The sequence below is a fragment of the Natrix helvetica genome (genome assembly GCF_964273705.1).
Source record: "Natrix helvetica genome assembly, chromosome: 5".
Classification (NCBI taxonomy): Eukaryota; Metazoa; Chordata; class Lepidosauria; order Squamata; family Natricidae; genus Natrix; species Natrix helvetica.
In genome coordinates this window covers 33,322,846-33,345,455 of record NC_138551.1, presented here as the reverse complement: position 1 = coordinate 33,345,455, position 22,610 = coordinate 33,322,846, and the positions used below count along the sequence as shown (strand labels likewise).

Sequence of the window (22,610 nt, the reverse complement as noted above, 5' to 3'; positions counted from 1 at the left end):
TTGAGATTGACAAGGACTAACTGTACAGGTCAGCAATACCTCAATTAACACTACTATTCATATTCTATCAATTTATGTAATTATTTTATTTTCAATTGTTGACTGAATAGAAAGTCAGTTTGATGCAGTGCTAGGGAGGTATTGTGAGGGTATTACAGTAATATCAACCATATATATTCACCACTTTCAGTAGGGCGTATTCTCATGTAAATGAACAACATAGGTAAGGCCACAGTTGGAATACTGCATTCAGTTCTGGTCGCCACGATGTAAAAAAGATGTGGAGACTCTAGAAAGAGTGCAGAGAAGAGCAACAAAGATGATTAGGGGACTGGAGACTAAAACATATGAAGAACGGTTGCAGGAACTGGGTATGTTTAGCTTAAGAGAAAGAAGCACTAGAGGAGACATGATAGCATTGTTCCAATATCTCAGAGGTTGCCACAAAGAAGAAGGAGTCAAACTATTCTCCAAAGCACCTGAGGGTAAAACAAGAAGCAATGGGTGGAAACTAATCAAGGAGAGAAGCAGCTTAGAACTGAGGAGAAATTTCCTGACAGTGAGAACAATTAATCAGTGGAACAGCTTGCCTCCAGAAGTTGAGAATGCCCCAACACTGGAAGTCTTTAAGAAGATGTTGGATAGCTATTTGTCTGAAACAGTATAGGGTTTCCTGCCTAGGCAGGGGGTTGGACTAGAAGACCTCCAAGGTCCCTTCCAACTCTACTATTGTATTGTATTGTATTGTATTATAGTACAGATACTAAAAAAAGGTTACAAATCTACATCTAAATCAGTCAACCCAATTCTCAGCAGGTTAGCCTTTATCCTATAGTTTCTATGGATGGCTGTTGCACTTAGAATAGTCCTTTGCAAAAATTGTACTTGGATGTAGAATGTAAGTGTTACGTTAATGTGAATTTCAAGATCTCAAAGACATCGCATTCAGGCTAACATTCTTTACAGAAGGATGCTAAAAAAGTTTTCCATGGTCGTCTTCATGCTATTTCAATTAGATATCTTCAAATGAGTAATTTGATTATAAGTTTCTTGATTTGTGTATTTTTCATTAAAAAAGCATCGTATCAGCCTCCAATTCTGTTTTTAGAATATCATGATTAAATATATATTATACACTTACTGTACAATGAAAGAACAAATGAAACAGAAGTTGTGGAAAAGTAGTAAAAATCTACTAGTTATAATGTTTTTGTTAATAAGCCTAAATGGTTGTTTTGATGAAATATCTGGATAACTTTTATCTATTTTCCCACTTTCATTTGGGCTTCTGAATGTGACTCCAAATTACTTTATATAAGACAACAAAATGAAATCCTTAGTATATTGTTTTTTTCCCCCTCCTCACATTATGCCAATTTTCTTTGCCCCTTTGATTTCTTTTTTTGGTTCCTCAGTGTTGACTCCAGGACTTGTCTGGACATATCCCTACAAATTTCTTGGCAAGATTTGGGGGGATAATTTGCCATTGCCTACTTCCTAGGGCTGAGAGAGAGAGTGACTGGTTCAAGGTCACAGCTGACTTTGTGCCCAAAGTGGGGATAGAACACATGACCTCCCAGTTTCTAGCCTGATGCCTTCAGCACCTAACTGGCTCCTTATTCCATGTAATAAAACATGAAACAGAATAGCTATCTGAAATTTTTGAGAAGCCTAACTAGAAGAAAAGCTATTAAATGCAATGCTTCTTAGGCGGTACAGAATCCTGAAGATTGGGATTCTAATACATCCAACTCCTAATGGACAATCTCCAACAGTTTGGATTGATTGCATTTTCTTCATACAAGAGGCAAAATTAGATAGTAAAGATGACTGTGAGCTCACAATCTGTTCATGATATCAAGGAATTAATCAAACACACTGCTTTATAACTGGAAGAAATCCCAGAAGTGGTGAGCATGCATTCCATTCCATATTTCATTTGCTACTACTATCATTTATATCCCTTTCTATGTTACACCCAGTCATATCATAATGTGTATGCATATAAAGCAGATAAATCACAGCTCAGCAAATCATGATGCAGTCATCAAATTCTGTGGTCAAATAAGGAAACAGCAAATCATCCAATCATTTCTATGAAGATCAGATGATTTGCTGTATGGTACAGTATTCCATCTCAGATATACACATGGGTCTGATTAACAAAGATACAGACATTTATTCTACACAGATTGACTTTGATTAATTCTCAATGCTTGATTGGGTGATGCTTTTCAAATTTGTTACGGCTAGATAATTTATCTATGAAAGGTAAATCATGGACTGGAATCTATGATGATGGTATCTGACTAGCTGCAGAAATATTTGTTTTGCTGCTATCAAGATACAATTCTGGAGCAAAAGTTTAGGCCTATTATGTAGTCATATGAGGACTACAGTAAAAAATAGCTATAAGTACTTGACAAATTATCTATGAAGTTGTTTTCATTTCAGGATTTCATGGACAATTAAGATAAACATTTGCATCCCAAACCAAAGTAAAGAAAGCTGAACAATAAAGAGTATAGTTTTTTATTAGAAGTAATAAAAGATTATGAAAACAATAAGTGATATGATGTATCAAAACTAATACTAAAGGCACTGAAGCATAACAAGGTAAGGAGGTTGAACAACAGAACCAATGAAAGCACCAATTATTTACTTGAGAGTTACAAATAGAGTGCTTAGATGTTGAAAGTAGGTGATTATTTTTACTGATTATAGAAATTTCTATTTTGAAGTTTGTGATCCTGCAAAACTTCTGCCCCAACAACATATATCTTTAAGTGTTTTATTTGTCAAGAGCAGGGTTGTCAAACTCGCATCATCACAGTGGCATCATGTGATGTATTGGGACTTTCCCCTCACTAAACTGCATGGTTCAGGGCCAGCATGTGACACATCTGGCCCATGGGCCGCCAGTTTTACACCCCTGCTCTAGAGAACACTCAAACCAGTGGAGGGTTCCTACCAGTTTGGCCAAATGGGTAGTGGTTTGGCGTCCTGGGTCGTTGGAACTGGCAGCGACCCACACCGGCCACACCCCTTTTTCAGGGGTGCCTATGGTGCTACCATCTTGGTTTTTGCTTCTGCACATGCGCAAAACATTTTTTATTGCACTGAGCATGCACGTGCAGTGCACATCAAGCGTGCGAAGCGCCCACGAATGAACTGGCAGTAGTGACTACCGGAACTCACCCTTGACTCAAACAATTCATCTATTCCAGGTGCTATATTCCCTACAGAACTCTTTGGCCTGTACTTTTTCTTATTTGAAAATCTGACACCTACAATATTCCTCTGGACTTAATGGGTCCAATTGGTGGAATAAACAGGAGGTACCTGAAACAGTCACATATTGAAAAAAAAGTAACATAATGCACATCACCATCAAATTGGGTGTTACCACATCAAAAAATATGATCTAAAATTACATAACCGCTTTTTCTATTTCTGGCAACAAAGCAGATCAAGTTCATTACTAGAATCTACAGAACCAAAGAGCTATCTTCCCTGAATTATGGTTCTCAGTTTTGAAAACTGAGCTTCACCTCAGCTTCACCTAAAGGAATTTTAATCCCCATTTGTGAGATGACATGGAGATGTGTGTCAGTGATTCCAAGCAAAAGACAAGATAGAATCTCCATCAAGATATAAGCCCTTGAGCAAACTATATATCCAGTAGAGACCCAGGCTGACTTAATAAAAGGCACTGAAAACTATCACCAGCTTTGCACATCTTATATCTATGGTGACATTTGATGCTTCTGGCCTCAAAAGAAAAACAGACCTTTCTTAAATTTTGCTTAGCAGAAAAATTGCCAAAATCAGTTGTTGATATACTTCTCCCTTAATAAAGATACAAGCTTTGGTGGTTTTTTGGTTTAATGAAATCTCTCCAGGCTATATTGTCAACTTTGTGAGATACCCAATTACTGTTGCAGAAGATACAAAGCAAACAAAGGGTCAGAAAGATGGGAAGACTGCATACTTTACCTGTTTAGTTCTCATTTTGGAGTCTGCTGACAGATTGTTATATGTATAATGGGCCTGTGTAACTCCACAAAAAAGAACTGCCACTATTCCTGAAAAAAAACACACACACACATCAAGCTGTTTTCATTTCCTCCTAGAATGTATTCAAAAGAATAAGGGCAGGGTGGAGGGGTGGTAGGGATTTGCCTGCCTGAAAAATAATTAAATAACATTAACTGCCAATAAAAAAGCCATAAGAACATGTTATAATAATTTGCTTCAATGAACTAGAATGTAGCTTTGATCAAAATAATTTGAGGTCAGGAAGCTCTTGCATCTTGCTGTAATGTGACCTGCTTAATATACATCTATACAATTTTGTTGTTTGAAGACTGTCTAATTCAGAACTGGGCATGTTTTGGCCTCTGGGCCACATCTGGTTTTTTGGCTGTTCCTGTCTGGCCCATGTGAGGTCAAGTAAAAATTAGAAATCAAACATAAGTAAGTTGTACAGTATGCACACATTTGAGCAGATTTAAGTTCAGCCTATTGGTTTGGCCATTCACAACAGTCCCCTTTCTCATGTGGCCGCTTGGGAAAATTACTTGTCCATCCATGGTCTAACTTTCATAATTGCTGTGAAATCATCTAAATACAACACTGATCTTCAATATGATACTATTCTAATCTGGTTTATTCTCAATTGGGTCAGTCTTTTGCAGTATGGATAGGCAGACTGTCTTATCAGGATGTCACCTAACAACATATTACATAATTTGGTAAACTGGGCTCATGTTTCTAGCTGTGCCATTATTAACACAGACCAAGAGAAGGACTGCTATTTTGTAAAATAAACATTTTGCAATCTGGAAGTGCTTTTCTCAGATGTTGATGCTAATTGAGTCAATAATTCCAAACTAAAAGCAACAATTCACGTTGTTTTCTTAGAAACATGCAATATTGCATAACAAATTATGTTGAAAATAATATCACCAAGATTAATTTCTACACACAAGTTAGTTATTGTCTAGCCTCTTGATTTCACTGGGATCTCCTGGGCAGTATGTGTAACTGGATTGGTCTGTGCTCCAGCAGATGCTGAGGACTCGCTATACTCCCAAGCCGTCTAAGCACATCCGCCAGCACTAATTTAATATTCGCAACCAGAAGGAAGGTGAATCAATCAATGAGTACATTGCGGCGCTATGAAAGGCCGCAGCATACTGCGAGTTCCGAGACCTTGACAAGCTTATTCTTGACCGCTTCATATGTGGTGTGCGGGACATTAATTTACAGAGGAGGTTACTCGCCAAATCTAACCTCACTTTACAAATTGCCTTGGACGAAGCCGGGTCATCAGAATTGGCCATCAAGTCAACAGAAACCTTGCAGCGCCAAAGCACTCCACAAGAGGTGCTAAAGAACACTTGTGTTCATCGCAAGGCTGAGAGCTCAGAAGGCAAAGAAGAAGCCGGCACGCAAATTCGACCAGTGTTTCCCACCTTGCACTAGCTGTGGAGGAGACCATGCACGATCGACTCGCCGTTTCTGTGATGCTATCTGCCAGCATTGCAAGTGAAAGGGGCACATCACCAAAGTTTGGTGACTCCACGACGAGCTGGCAGCCATGAAGCCGATCTAACTGCCAGCAGACGCCCATCCAAGGGGCATTGCAGAAGCCCCCACGGTGTTCAGAGGGTGACACCAGAGTCACCTACCACACCTCTATCGGCCAAGTCCGCACTAGGCAGCCAAAAAGGTGAAGGTCACAGTCCTCATCGAGGGCTCTCCATGAGATCAACACGGGGTCATCACTGACCATCATGCTGTGGTCTACACTCAATCAGGCTATCCCTAGCCTGAAGAAGCAGCATCTACGCGCCCCTGACATCCACCTCCACGATTACCAGGGGAACCGAGTGCCCATTGTGGGTCAGGGCACCTTCTGGATGCAATTCAAGAAATACAGCAGCCAGCTACCAGTGATGGTGGTCAGCGGTGACCTGCAGAGCCTCCTGGGGTTTGACTGGTTCGAAGCCTGGTACCAACCCAGGAGAGTACCTTTTGCTCTCCGCCCCAAAATTGATTTGGAAATTGACAAGCTCGTAGGCCAGGGAATCCTAGATCCGGTTGATCACGCACGTTGAGAGACCTCTATAGTGACACCCGTCAAATCTGATGGGTCTGTCCGCATCTGCGCAGACTACAAATGCACAACCAATAAAGCATTACAACAAAGCGCTTATCCTGCACCCATTGTACAGCACCTACTATTTATTTATTATTTATTTATTTTATACTATATTCTTTAGGCCACTGCAGAGTATTTGTTAAATTGGATATGGCGCAGGCATACCAACAATTGCCTGTAGACGGCACTATGGCGGAGGCCCAAACCATTGTGATGCACAGGGGTGCATTCAAATGTCATCGCCTGCAATTTGGAATAGTATCGCCCCTGGACTGTTCCAAAGCATCATGGAACGGCTTTTGCAGGGATTCCAGGCACAACTTTTCAAACGTTTACGAACTGTTTTGGCTAGAATTAGAGACAAAGGTCTCTGTCTCAAAAAAGAAAAATGCCAAATTAACGTGCCAAGGGTTGAATTCTTAGGGTACCTAATCGATGGCTCTGGGATTCACCTGACCACGAGAAAAATTAAAGCAATTCAGGACGCCCCTACACCTCGCAATCAAACCGAGCTACAGGCGTTCCTCGGGCTCCTTAATTTCTACAGCATCTTTCTTAAACAGAAAGCCACTGTTGCTGAGCCCTTACATCATCTCCTGGCGAAGAACACGAAGTGGTCCTGGGGCAGAGCCGAGGCTGCCGCATTTGCTATGGTAAAAAGATTTCTCTCAGCAGACACGTTCCTGGTTCAGTACAGCCAGACCCTGCCATTCGTGCTGACCTGTGACGTTTCCCCGTTTGGCATCGGAGACATCCTCAGCCACCGCATGCCCAACGGAGCCAAGGCTCCCATAGCCTTTTACTCTAGGACCTTGTCCCCTGCCAAGTGGAAGTACAGCCAGCTGGACTGCAGTGGCCAGAGTAAAAAGATTCCATGAGTACCTATACGGCCATGATTTCAAACTAATTATGGACCATAAACCGCTACTGGGCTTGCTGGCTGGGGGACCGACCTACTCCTGTGTCATTATCACCGCAGATGACCAGATGGACCATTTTCTTAGCTGTCTACTCCTGCCGCTTCGTCCACTGACCAGGCTCCACTTTGGGGCACGCCGACTCTTTGAGCGGCTGCCTGCTACCAGAACTTCTTGCTGACCATACCCCCAAGATGCCAGTTCTTCTCATTGACTGCTTAGAGACTGGTCCGGTCTTGTCTAGTGACGTTGCCCACCACTCTGCAAAAGACTCCATCATCAAACAAATTTTGAACTGGGTGTGAAGGGGGTGGCCCAAGGGGCCTGTTGGGTCTGAATTCAAAATGTACCATTGTAAGCATGATGAACTGTCTGTTGTTAATGGCTGTTTGCTGTGGGGGGACCGGGTCATTGTTCCACCAAAACTGTGCATTGCAGTATTAGAGGCTTTACACATAAGGCATCCTGGAATTGTCAGGGTGAAGTCTTTGGCCAGGAGTTACATGTGGTGTCCTAACATGGACAGGGAGATCGAAGAATGGGTTGCTACCTGCACACCATGCCAGGAGTCCAGACCAGCTGTCCCAGAGGCACCCGCTAAGGAGTGGGAGTGACCTCAAGCACCATGGTCTAGGGTGCCCATTGATTTTGCTGGCCCAGTTCAGGGCCAGACTTTCCTTGTAGTTATGGACGCCTACTCAAAATGGCTAGAGGTAGTCCTGATGACCTCCACTATGGCAGAAGCGGTCATCAAGGTTCTACGGAGACTTTTCTCCACGCACGGCCTGCCTGACGTCCTGGGCTCTGACAACAGGCCCCAATTCATGGCCATGCAATTCGAGACCTTCTTAGCAGCACCGGGAATCAGACATGCCCTGGACACACCATTCCATCCGGCTTCCAATGGTCAGGTGGAGAGAATGGTGTGAAAGAGGCCCTATCTAGGATGGGCCTGGGAGATTAGCAAACACGCGTTGACCACTATTTGCTAATTCAGCACATCACACCCAGTGCCACTACAGGGAGAAGCCCCTCCGAGCTTCTCATGGGTCGCCGGCTAAGGTCCCACTTAGACTGGCTACACCCAAACTATTCTGCCGCATCGTACCCTGACTCCACAAGCAAAATTTGGAACTTTAGTGTAGGGGATTCAGTTTAGGCCCACAACTATGCCAGCTGAACTCTGTGGATTCCTGCCACAGTGATTGGCATCACCGGGCCTCGCTCTTATCTTGTAGAGCTCGAGGACAGTCGGAATTGGAAAAGGCACATTGACCAACTCCGTGGCTGCCTCTCCAACTCCACTCTTAGGCAACCAGAGGTAACTCCTGCACAAGTTAGCCAAAGCCCTATCCAAACAGAGCAAGAACTCAATCCTTCCATGGCCAGCTCAAGCCCAAGGGTATCGGGAAACATCTGGTTATGTTGCAGGCCAGCAGCGAGCTCCGAGCAAACCGGCTCTAGAAGCTCCAGCCGCGTCCTGTGAAAGGTTCCAGGACCTTCCACCAAGCGGAGCTGCGGAGCAAACAGATCCGTCCGACCTGTCCAAAGAACACCTTTGACTGAACTGCGCAGGTCAGGCAGAGCTACCAAAAAGCCTGCCTACCTGCGTGACTACGTAACCAGTTGGATTACTGCATCTAAGAGGGGAGGGGTGTTAGATACTAGCTTCAGCTATAATGGTTTCCACCAAGGTCTTCTGTTCCAGCGCGAACAGAGGTTTAATCTCATTGGTCGAAGGGTCTGACAGCTCCCTATAAGAGGGCTGCTGTCAGACTCAACCTTCGCTGGATTGTACATAGTTGCTACTGAGTTAATAAAGAGCTGTTGTTACTGTTAGCCTGTGTGTGCCTTTTCATTACCCAATCTAACAATGTGTGTTTGTTTTTAAATCTTAGACGTGCTAAATGTATCCATCCACATTGTTGTCTACTCTAGAGCTTTTTCAACTTGACCAAGGTTTTGATTTTCAGGTCTAATCCACTTAAAGCTACTTATAATCAAGCGATGAAGTTATTTATAACTCCATTACTTCTGATGCGCCTTATACCTCTGACAGCAATGTATATGCTGTATTGATTGCCACCATGGAAGAACAAATAATGTACTAAATATATAACATGAAAAATCTGTTGACTAATCATGGGATTCAATTGATTGGAATGATTATTGCTTTTTAAACTGAGGTTTAGGTTTTTCCTCATCAAAGAATAAAGTTCTGGACTCCACAAATTATTGGGAGAAAGAAAATGATAGAGGTTCAACTAAATCCTACATCTTATAACTGAGAACTGTATTGAAAATATTTGACAGACATTTTTTATTTCTGTCAATGTATTATATTGCTCTGGAATTTTTAACTGATTCTTTTGGGTAAGAAAAGTCCTCTGGAAATAATTTGAAAATGCTTCTGGGCAAGTCTGCCAAATCCAAGGTGGCAAGATCACTCTATGAAGTGTTTTAATTAGAACGTCTCACACAACTGGATGTCAGAGTATTGCTTTCAGGCTTGTGTCAATTGAACTGTGCCACTGAATGTGCCAGTGAAAACAGTTAAGCTTGACAGTACTTGCAGATTTTCATCCGAAAACTCCAGAAAAACATCATGAAAGTGACTGAGTGAAACATTTCAAGCAGTCATATAGGGACATAATGCTTTACCATGACATCTGAATACCAACTTTTGAACCTGGTTCTAAATAAAGATAAATTTTACATATTTATGTTCGTTAGGTGTTATCATTCCCTTCAACCAACCTCACATGTATGAATTGTGAGCTTTCTATTTTGTAGTAGATTCTATAGAGAAAATTGAATGATAAATTCAGAATATTGTGAATTCAGGGAGAAATAAAAATAAAATAAAAATGCAGGTACTAGAGTTGAGCTGGAAGCTTTAAGGACCACTTCCTTAAAAACATGAATAAAAAGACTTCCGGTTCCGGCGGCTGACGGCGACGGGCAACTCGTTGCTTGCTCCGGCTCCCCGGTGGGCTTCCCCACTTCTTGGGGGGCACAGGACGCCCCGTAGAGGCGTCCTGCCAGAGGAGCGGCATCGCGGGGGATCCCTGCATCGGCGGCGGCCGGCGAGAGGTCCCCTGTGTGCTCAAGGCACCGGGGAGCAGATCGGAGGGCGCGTGGGCGCGTCTTCGCTGACAGGCTGTTCGGAGTGAAAAAAGAAAGCTGAAGGATGCGGCGGTGGAGCGGTGAGGTGTAGACTCCCTTCATTCCTATTACCAACTATAAAATCTGTCAGCTGTGCAAACTTGAACTTTTGGCTTGATTTGGAGAGGTGCGGCTGGAGGGGAGGGGGATTTCCCCCCCCTTGGACAAGCGGCTGGAAACAAGTGAGCTCGTAGCCCCAAGGGAAGGAGGAGGGGGAGAGCCAAACTAAAGATGTCACACCCCTACTAAATGGATTTTCAGATTTAATAATAATAATAATAATAATAATAATAATAATAATAATAATAAGTTTGAATTTATTAGCCGCTCCCTTTCCAAGTAGGACTCGGGGCGGCGTACAATGGGGCATATAAAACACAGAAAATATATAAAACACATAGGCGTACATACAGAACATACATACAGATACACAAACACGGACTCGGAGGAGGTAAACAATTTACATCATATAGACAGTTAAAAGACCCGCATTAAAATACCCCAATTGTAAAAACCCGATATAAAATTAAGATTTAACGTTTAAAATACAATTTAAAAACAGTTAGGAGGAATAAGAATAATTACGATTGAGCCAGGCCAGATAATTGAAAGAGGTGGGTCTTCAGCTGTACACGGAAGGAGCGGAGATCGGAAGTAATCCTGATGTCACGGGGGAGGTCATTCCACAGGGCTGGGCCCACCACAGAGAAGGCTCTGCTCCTGGGTGTCGCCCCCCGGCACTGTTTGGCGGACGGCACCCGGAGAAGTCCCTCTCTGTGTGAGCGAATTGGTCGTAGGGATGTGTTTAAACCTTTAATGTTTAAGACAATGAGATCTGGAAGCCCTGGGAACTTTGAACTTTGAAAACTTTATTTGTTGCCTCAATACCTGAAGCTGGCAGGGCAAGATGGCACACTTCCGTTGTCTTCATGAGATGTGAGACTTGACTCCACCCTTTAACTTCAGGCTTCCGGTCTTTGTCTCCGTGCTACCTGGATAACTCTCTTGTGGATTGTTTGCTTTTGAACGACCTGGAGTGAAAAACGACTGCTCTTTTGCCAGGGTGATTAGAAAACTCCCCTGTGCTTGGACTCTCTGCCTCCTGGACTGTCTTGACTGTTCTATCTTTCTGACTGATCCTTCTTTATACTGACTGGACTCTTTACTTTAAAAACAATGGCATCTAAAAGACCACCTCCTGGAAAGTCAGGCTTTGCTGCCTCAGCCCCAACATCTGCAACCTCCAGTCCAAGCACACAATCAACGTTAACAGCCTTCAAGCAACCTAAATCTACGGACCTGGAGCTTCATCAAATGTTACAACAACTTCTACAGGGACAAGAGGAAATAAAGAGACAATTGAAGGAGATGAAAGAAGAAATTAAAGAGAACCAGGATAAAATTAATAAGAACTCACAGAGACTGGATCTTTTGGAAGATGGGGCGGCTGAGATGAAGGGAGGGATAGAGGGTGTGCAAAGGGGAAACAAAGAACTTGACACCCAACAAATGAAAATAGAGTTTGAGAGAATGTCTTTTTATCTTAGATTCCAGAACGTGATGGAGACAGATGATGAAAATATAAGGGACATCATGACAACCATTTTGGCTGAGTATATTCAGAAGGAAAAACAACAGATGGGGTGGGAAATAGACCTGGCCTATAGAGTGAATTCAGCGTATGCTAGAACACACAATGTCCCCAGGGAGGTACATATTAAATTTCTTAGGAAATTGTCCCCAGGGAGGTACATATTAAATTTCTTAGGAAAAGCACAAGAGATGAAATCCTGAATGCACAAAGGGGGCAAGCCCTGACATATAAAGATAAGGAGATAACCATTCTGAAACAGATCCCCAAGAAAGTGAGGGAGAAAAGAAAATCTTATTCGCAATTGGCGAATAAACTATACCAGAAGGGGGTGTGGTTTCGATGGTTACTGCCTGAAGGTATGCTAATATTCTGGGAGGAGACAAGAGTTAGAATTAATACACCCATAGAGGCGCAGGCCTTTATGGAAAAAAATAAACTACTTCTAGAAAAACCAGAAGACACTTCAGTAGAGGTACAAGACACGGGAGGGGCCGGAGCACTGCCAGCTGGGGGAGATGGGGCGACATCAAGAAAGCTCAGATCACACAAATAAGCAAGAAAATCCACATGATATAAACTGACCGAAATTACCAATTGAATTTACCACACTGACTATATGCTATTATGTAATATTTGAATTTTATGCAAATGTATATTATGAGTTTGGAGGGGGGTGCACCTACCGCATTTCGCAGCTGCCAAAATTTGTAACCTTTCCCTTACCTTTTCCCTATGTACAACATTAAAAAACCAATAAAAACTTTGTTTTAAAAAAAACATGAATAAAAAGAACTATTACTGGAAAGGATTTCAAAAGTGATAAATGATTTTTCCCAGTACTACGAAGAATAGAGCAGGAGAATCATAATTTTCTCTGGTTGTATATCATAGGCATAAGCTCTCCTCCACAAAATCTAATATACATATTAATCCTGAAATATGCTATCTGTCAAAGAATATCCAATTCTCTTCCAATAGCGCTTATCAAGGAATTAATTACATGTGTAAAATATATAGCATATAAAAGGTGATAATAATATAAATATAAAGAAGAATTCATTTGGAAGCCATTTCATAACACTAGTTTATGCATTTTGAGTATTTCCTATATTCACAAACATCTGACATTAAATTTTATTGTACAAACTGGAAAAGGTAATTATTTGTAATAATCTGAACAATTTCTTTCAAATGAAACTAATAACAGTTTGTAAGTTTTTGTATGATTTCTTTTTTAAAAAAAATTCTAATTGCATCTGGGATAGGTACACGTTGACATATATATCTCATGCCTAAATATGTAACACAAATACATACCTATTTCCCTGGCTCAACTGATAAGGAAGTGAGCCCGTGGCTTACTGGCTAAAACTCCTGCCTAAGATATATACAGCCCGGGTTCAAATCCCAGTAAGGGTATGGCTAGCTGATGAGAGCTAATTAGCTCAAAATAGATCTATACTAGTCTCCCTTTATTTATTTATCAGTACAAATACAACACAATATATATATATATATATATATATATATATATATATATATATATATATATATATATATATATATATATATATATATATATATATATATATATATATATATATATATATATATATATATATAATGCTATATAAGTGTAAAAGCCATCTGTGAGCATTATAACAATTAAAATATATAAACAAGAAAAAGATTCTAAATTATATCAAAGAAGAAATTTCAGTATGTCACTTAAGTGTGAAAAAATGACATCTCCCAATTATATACTGCAGAGTTTTACCCTATGTCTTAAGATCTAAAAATAAAACTTCATGTTTAGAGAGGCCATATGTTCAGCAATAAAATTATCATAGAAAACTCTAGTTTCATTAATTTTTTTGTAATGATAGATTTTGAATAAAAATCTTCAAACATTCCTAAAAAAAACAGAAATAGATGAAAGTATCATATTACAGGAGTATCTAATTTGTTATAATTATATAAAACTTACTTATTATATTTGTATACCACCTTTATTACTTTATAAATGTTTTATTTTATATTTATTAGAAATCAGTTTCATATTTGTTCACTATTTTTTTCATATGACTTACAAATATTCCACTAATGCAATTCATATAATTTATTCCATAAATTTAAAGAGATTATCCATTAATTTGAATACTTTCATCTTCTAAACTTGCTTCCTCTGAATGAGAATAAATTAATGTATGTGTATGTATACACACACACTCCCCCTAGATTCCCATCACACTATTCTGTTTTAGTGATTAGCAATATAGAGCAGAGAGAGACAGAGAAAAAAAACAGTAACCCGAAAAAATTCAAAAGCATGGGATGGGAAAAGTAAAAGGAAACTTAACTGAAACCAATTTATATTTATATCTCACAAGAACCTTTTAATCTTGCAAACCATCTTTGCTTCCACAAAATTCCTACATTGGTTCACACATTGCCTTTTTTTTCTTGAAATTTCTTACATTTTTCTTTTGAGGAACTCACCAAGTTCATTCATAGGATTATCCATTTTCCATATCTCTTGATCAATTCATTTTTTTCATATGTTTTATTAAATCAATCGTCATGCACATTATCAATACAATCACATAAACCCAACAAGCTTTTTTGATAATAGTTGCTCACTTTTGCATTCAGTCCACATTTATTCAATAGCCATTCATTCTTCACTGTATTGATTCTTCCTTTACCATATGTTTTAGTTAGCACATTAATACACTTCATTCATCTATAAGTTTTTCCTGATGTACAGTACTCAGCTTTCACATTCATATAATAAAATAGGAAAATATATCCTTTTACACACAACCATTGTTGCTATTTTTGATTAATATTCATTTTTCTCAATAATCTATGCACAGTACTACATATTATTTTTCTACCAAGAATTTTACCTCCTAAAATCTCTCCAACCATTTCTCCATTTTTGATGAGCACAAAAATACATAAATTCCACACATATTTTTGTATAATTTCACACATATCTTTGTATTGCAGCAAAAAACTGAACCCCCTAATTACTTCAATAGCATGAAATACTTACCTGTAAGGCCAGCAGCTTCAGCAGACAAGAAAGCACTCCATGATAAAAGGAAAAACAAGCCAGTTTCCAACATGGGGAACTCACACAGTTTAGTAAACTTTGTCAAGTGCCAAAGGAAAAATAAAGCTAAGGAAAAAGAGCAATTGTTTTAGTTTGTCAGACTTGATTTTGTAACATTAGGTACCAGTATGACAAGAACGCTTATAAACTCAACACTATTTTGAAGAAGTGAAGTAAAATTTTAGAGTGCCCCTAATTTATCATAAATTATCTTCATCAACTGGTTGGGTTATATAAGCTACTGGAAATTCTTAATCATTGATAATGCAGTTTGGAACAATTAGGGATGGCAGTTAAACATTTCTAGCTGAGAGCAATATTATTTGGTATTAAGGCCTGTAGTCAGCTTTTGAGTGATATGGTACATAAGTATGGTACTGTTAAGTTAATGTGTGCCTATGTTTATGTACGGTACTAGATTCCATTGGTTTCTCATTAATTTAAATGTAATTGACTATAATTTTTAAATTAATTACGATATTTTCCCATGTAGTCCACAACTGTTAAATTATAATGTGGAGCCCCTTTTGTAGATGTTCTGGTGGCTTTGATCTTTTAATATGATGGACACATCAAGTAATGAACGTTTGATGTAATGTAGACCAATTCACATATCCATTGTCTGTGGAAAAATATAAATCCAGTGGTGCAATTGAAATAAGTGCTGTATGAGTCTTTTTCTTTCTCAGAATTCTGACTGCATACAAAACTAAGACAAAAATCTTCTCATATCTTGGAAAGGTAGTCTTGACCAGGTCACAAAATTATTCATGCTGTGGATAATTTCCCTTTGAATCTTAAGAAAAGAGATATTTTATCTACAAAGGCTCCTTCCAGCTAATTCATTCTATTCTATTCTAAAATAACTTGCAGTGATAAATAATTTCCATTTCCAACAAGTCTATCCTTTTGACAGCCTACTGAAAAAACTTAATTATGTTTGTATGAATATTTATTTCACATGCAACTTCAAGGAAAGTATTCCTGGTTATGTCTATAACAGTTCATGCTTTGAAATAATTGAATATATTACTGATTTGGACAAATATAACTTTAATTTCTACTCATTAGTTCTATTCATATGATTCCTAAATCTAGTGTAACTTTGCTTTACAATGTTTTCAGGTCATAGAAATAAATCTGTTGTAAAGTCAAATGGCAAACAGGATGACCAACTCAGAATGAGCTCAAGGATTATAATATTTCAAGCTCAGGAGAAGGTCATTGCTAGCTTAATGGAACCTATTTACTGTTAAATTAAAAAGTAAAAATAGGCATATTAAGATTTTAGTAAATCAATGGAGGAAATATTACATAGAGGTATTTTATCTGGAAACAATAATTTCATTCAATTGTGTAAAGGCATTATTTGTGCAGTATGTTGCATATATTATCTAGAAACCTTTATGCTCACTCAACTGATTGCCCAAGGCAATAGGGCAAAGTGTAAAGTAAGCACTTTATATGAAGGCATGATAACGCCACTGAGTGTGTGGCCTGTTTGCTCTTTTGAGTTTTGGCTCATGTTTAAATTAAAAATTAGTGCATTAACAACCCATAGAAACTTATCACACTTTTTTTGGCAGAGAGCCAAAAATCATGGCTCTGGAAATTGGTGGTTTTGCCACTCAATTTTAGTGGTACAGCCTGTAGATATTCAAGAGATTGTAAGAGCTTTCTGACATTTATTTAACAGTATTAAATAAAATTGATCTGTTCAAGGTGAAGAAACTTTGGCATTTGGTATGATCTGGTGGTCAATAAGGTATAATACTGAGTCAACTCAAAGACAGCTTAGATTCAAGCTACCTAAAATATGCTTGGATTGTTTCTGCTGACTAAAGTGAGGTGCCTATGCAACTGTTGTAGATGAAAATTAAACTTGATGGAAAGCCCTTTCTATGATATATACATGATGGTGAACCTGTGGCATGTGTGCCAGAGGTGGCACGCAAAGCTGCTCTTCTGGTTTCCGGTACACTGATCTTTGCAGGCACTGGAGTGCTGGAAAATAGCCTGAAAATGGCCAAAAACCAGGCAGCTTTCCGGGCCCTTTCTGCACCTTTTCCGGGCCATTTTCAGGCCTTTTTCCAGCACTCCAGTTTCCACGAAGACCAGCTTGTGCCTATGAAGACCATTACAAAAACAGACTGAAAATGGCCAGAAAAATGACACGAAAATGTCCCTAAATGGCCCCAAAAACAGAGGCATGTGCATGCCGGCCAACTGGTCTTTGGATTTTGAATGCTCCGGCGGTTCCGGTTCCGGTTTGGGCACTTGGTGAGTTCCGGTTTGGGCACATGGTGCCAAAAAGGTTCACCATCATTGACGCATACTAATTAAGGTTATTAAATCTAGATTTTAAAAAGTGGAATTGTATTATCCAGAAAGAATAGACAGATTATTTTTTTTAATTCTTTTTATATCTTGTTAAAATTCTCATTAAATGAATTTTGATTTACTTAGTAAGCTTTGGCCTTTTTATTTAACAAAATAGCAGGGCCTTTAGCAATAAGCAGACTATTGTAAAAAAATTCTTTATTATGAGAGTATATTTGGAAAGCTATGGATCTGTATATGTTTATGTTAATGCAGAGTATGGGAAAGTCTGTTTTTTGCCTGTGAAGCATCATTACACCTTTTTTTCTGTATGTTTTAAAAACTTATATGATTCTTTTAAATATCTGTCAGATTTCTATGCTCCTTCTTCAAAAAGAAACTTATCTAGCAAGGAAAGAATACAGGATGTGTGAAAGAACAAACTTTTGCAAATGTCAGTTAAATTTCACAGCCTTACATTGTATATTTAAATATAATTTACCCAAAGGCTGTGAAATATTTTCTAACCTCTATAATTATATTTTTATTTTCAGGGTAGCTAGCAACATAACCCAAAAATGTCAACCTCGAAAAAACAATCTTCCTAAACTAGGATGGGGAAAAAAAACCACTGATAAAGTAGCAGCAAAATATTTATATTGGCATAAAAATGTTTAAATTTGTCTAGTGAAAGATAAAGGCACAACCACTGTATTTTTGAAGGGACTTAAAAAAAAAGCTTCCAGAGGTGTTCCTGTTAGTATTTTGTGACAAACAAGCAAACCATCATAGAGAGTTATGTAGCTTTCCCTTTCCTGAATCACAGACCATTTGCATCTAATGAAGTGGACTGTGATCTGGGAAAGTGAAAGTGGTAATAAACTAGTCTACATGGTGCTATGTGGTTCTTTATCACTTTTTTAAAAAAAAATGCAGTGAAGCTAGTGAGGCTGTATATTGAAGTGAAAGACAGGCACAATATCTTTTGCATTAGCAATTTATAGCATAAACCACCCTTTGTTAATAAAGAAAGCTTTACACTACACAGTGATGTCTAGGTAATGTTGTAAATTACTACTCTGGAGATACCCCATAAAGGGAACACACGCTTTGTTCCTTGCTCACATTCCTCAAAGAACTGTCCTATCTTTGAGCATTTTATCTCCACAGGGGCAAAAACCCGTTACTTATAAATTGTTAACTCCTTTTTCTCTTATAGCAATAGCTCTTATTCTACACTGCTACAGAAAAGTGTCTCCTAGAAGCACATTTTTGGGGGGTTTGTTTACTCATTAAAACTCTTCTAAATTTAAAAACAAACAAATAAAGCTCAAATTCAAGGCAAAATGTGTCATTCTTTTCCACAGGAGACATTCACTGACAAGCTGCAGTGAAAAAAAGAGAAATATGACTGCAAGAAAGAAAACCAGAAAAATGTAGGAACCTGTCTCGGTTTTTTTATACTCTAAATGTTTAGCTTGTTGCAGATACTGAGTAAATATGTTAGTTACTTTAAGTCAGGGCTGTCAAACGTGCGTTGTTATGTTGTCGTCACATGACGTATTATGGCTTTTCCCTTCGCTAAACTGGGGGGGAGGGGGGCATGGCCAGCATGTGATGCATCTGGCCTGCAGGCTGTGAGTTTGACAGCCCTACTTTAAGCTATCCAGTCTTTTAACTATGGCTTGTACATAGTTATGATATAGATGCTAAGTAATATCATTAGAAGAAATAAATGAACTAATCATGTACAACTTAAGCAGGAAGATGATTATAGAAGGCTACTTATCCTTATTTTCATTCTTTCCATCTGTTAACACTTTCAATGATCAGATTAGCAAATTTTCATATGCATTCAAGCTCATCTGCAGCTGCAACCTTTGACAGAAATGACGATAGACCCAAAAGGATTATATTTATGGCATGTCTAAAATTTTAAAACACAAAGTCTTATTAAATGTGAAACATGAAATGGTTGCATTTTACAGCACCTGATCTTCCAAACATACTCTCGTTTAATAACAAAGGATATTAGTGCAGTGACAATTGCATAAGCCGAACCCATACAAAAAGATCCAGCAAAGATTCCTAAAAAATTCCCCACCGACTGGAAGAAGGCAGCAGCATCAAAGGTGTTGGGATTCTCCTTGGGACTGTAAATTGATATTGAACTGAAATAAAGATTAAAAGGAGAAAAAAATAATGAATTTTCTCACATAGCACAGAATAATATCACGAGCTTAAGGATGTACTTTACTAAAGTCTAGCAGTTATTCCTTGGGGCTGCTATTTCATCCAAATGTTGTAGCATAACAAAATAAGGTTTATTTTTCAAGGCAATATCATTTGCCACGGTCACATTTTGCCAGTCTGTAAACGTATGTCACAAAGAGCATTATCTTCAGTCCTACTAGACTTTAAAACATGGTAGATATGTAAGAAATCTACAAGTGAGCTAGATGCCTTTGAATTATTTATTGGCCATATGTCTTCTGAATGGTTATATGTTCACATACTCCTGATAAAAACATTAGTTTTATAGCTCACTCACATATGCACAGTACAAATCAGAGAGCATAAACATAAAGTGATCTCATAAACTGTTACAGTTGTGTCATTCATAGCTTTACCCTTCATAAACCAAATTAGGAGTGTGTCAACAGCCTCACAATATGAATCCCCAGGGGAACACAAACTAAACATTTCTTTCTAAAGCAAAGAAATAGTTGTCTTTACTAGAGTTCCTTTTTTATACTCAAGTCTTTGGCTGCTGACATCAAGATTATAACCTTATGGGAAATTAATGCTATGCCACAGTGGATAAATCATCTGGTTAAAACATTTCAATTTCCTGCTCAATAGTAGAGATCACTGACATAGAATGTTAATAATATTGTCAGATTGACATATTTTTAAAATTATAATATTAAATGCAACTGCACCAAATTCTAATTAAGAATCTATCTTTCTGAGATCATTTTATTTTAGTCCTTTTTACTAATGGACATGGAGTTTTTTAGTATAGGATTTCCAAAAAAAAAATGTTATTGCCATAAAGTAAGTCTCTTTAATATTAAATATTAGAAATTGTCTCAAATTGGATAAAGAAATATCAGTAGCTATGCTGATGATATGCCTCTGATAGAAAATGCAAGCTCTGATAAGAAAAGTCAAGGAAGACAATGAAAAATGAAACTAAAATTAAACAAATTAAATGTAAAGAAGATACTGAATTCTAACCAAGTGGAAAAGTCTACACAATTGTGGATTCGTGCAAAATATAATTCCCTAGATGTTACAGATGAATGAAACATATATTTAATGAAACAGAGGGCAGGTTAATATAGTTTTGGTAGGTTTAAAAAAAAGTACTGTTTGGATTCACATCTGTGTTTGCATATGTGCACTGCAGATACTATAAGAATTAACCTCTAGTTTCCTCAGAGTACAAGAACAACTTTTTCATCTTTTTTTCTCCAAAAACTTTTATTGGTTTTTACACATATATGGGGAAAGGTAGGTGGATATACAAAAAATTTTTTGGCAGCTCCCACACTGGTGTTAGTAACCCATCCAGCACTCACGGTTTTTATAATCTTAAAAACAAATACAAAAGATAAGCAGAAAACAAGATCTTATTCTATAATGTTAACCATGTGTTCATTCATTTTCCTTTGTCACTTTCTAGAGTATCACCAATTGCTATTTATTTCAAATATTTTTATTTTTGTGATCTGAGCCTTTTCAATATTGCTTCTTCCTCCCTGTCCCCAGAGGAGCCTTCAGCCCCCCTCCTTCTTATCCTGCACCATCCTGTCCCTCCCCCCCCCTTCACTATGTTCGTCCTCTAGGAGGGGAGAATTATTTTTGATGAAAGCTTCAGCCTCCTGTACTGTATTGATTCTAAACCTGTTTCCCTCCCAGAAGATCAATATTCCTTCTGGCAATAACCATCTAAACCAGATTCCTTTATTATATAATTTCTTTGATAAGGAGGTATACTTCCTCCTTCTCTCTCTTATCTTTTTTGGAATCTGCTTAAGAATGGTGATTTCTTTGTCTTTATATATCAAAACCCTTTGGGTCCCAAGTACCTCATCCCTTGTGGTCTTCCTGAGAAATTTAACATGTACCTCCCTTGGAACATTATGACTTCTAGCATATGCTGAATTTATCCTATAGACTAGATCCATATCCCACCACAACTGATTTTTGTCTCTCTTAATATAATCTGCTAATATTGGGCTCATGATATCTTTAAGGTCTTCATTTTCTGTCTCTGGTAGGTTCTGGAATCTAAGAAAAAAGGACATTCTTTCAAATTCTATTTTTGCCAAAAAGTTTTCCAAGTCTACATTTCCCTTCCGTATTGTTTTCATTTCTCCCCCCAGCTCAGCCGTTCCCTCCTCTAACACCAAAATTCTTTGTTTATGTTCTGCGATATGATGTTTAACGTCTCTGAGTTCTTCTTTAAGCTCTATCATTTCTTTTTTCAAGTCATTCTGCCCCATCATCAATTCTTGAAACATTTGAGTAACAGACAGTTCTTTCGATCCCTCTCCAGCCCCCCTGGCTCTAACAATGATGTACTCTTTGTTGCATGCTGGGGCTGGAGGAGGCAGATGGGGGGGCTGAAAATGACTTGCCCGTCGGTGGTTTCTTTGGCCCCATTTGTTTGAAGTTCAGAGATGTCAGTCTTTTTCCAAGGAAATGGCGTCTGAGGATTGCGCAGCTGTGCCGGTCCCCAAAATACAAAACAATGCCGAAAGTGGCAGTTCACAGTTCACAGTTCCAAGGCACCGAGGCAAATCAAATGCAGGATATCTAATAGGCAAAGTTCAGTAGAACCACATTTCAGGGAGAAGGTCTCGGTTTCCTTCAGAGAGAATAATGCAGCTGAAGGTGGTTTCGAAGGGCGGCTTCATTTATAATTAGACAAACAAAGAAGGGCGGGCGCCATATTAGCTCCTCTTTCCACCGGGAGAAAGAAAACAGAAATCTCTATCCAGATTTTTAAAGAAGAAAGGCTCCATAGTCATTCCTGGCAATCATGATAAAGATCTTTCACCATTGGCTAGCTCGAGTGACAGCTCAGCCTTTGTTGTCTCTCTTTTAAGGGAGATCGTTCAAAGAAACACCCCCCTCTAATCTCCATTCAAATAGGATGAGCACAAAACTTACAGGAGTCTGCTGCTTTCCCTTTGATCGATCAGAGAGTTCAGGATGGGTCCCCCCAACACCAGGATCCTGCCACACTTCTCCAATTACATTTTCTCCTCCAGGGCCATTCGGCAAAGAGGTGGGCAGCGCAGTGCTGTCCCTCGCCCCCCC

General features: G+C 38.8%; 1 protein-coding gene across 1 annotated transcript in view; it reads right to left on the bottom strand.

Annotated features, from left to right (window-relative positions):
- Positions 1–22,610, bottom strand: part of SLC9A9 (solute carrier family 9 member A9) — a 272,019-nt gene that overhangs the window by 136,452 nt on the left and 112,957 nt on the right. Inside the window, exons 7-9 of the mRNA XM_081953842.1 lie at positions 19,303–19,450; positions 14,901–14,997; positions 3,997–4,085 (exon numbers count right to left, since the gene is read on the bottom strand). Coding sequence (XP_081809968.1) covers positions 3,997–4,085; positions 14,901–14,997; positions 19,303–19,450 — 334 coding nt within the window. The remainder of the gene's footprint in view (positions 1–3,996; positions 4,086–14,900; positions 14,998–19,302; positions 19,451–22,610) is intronic.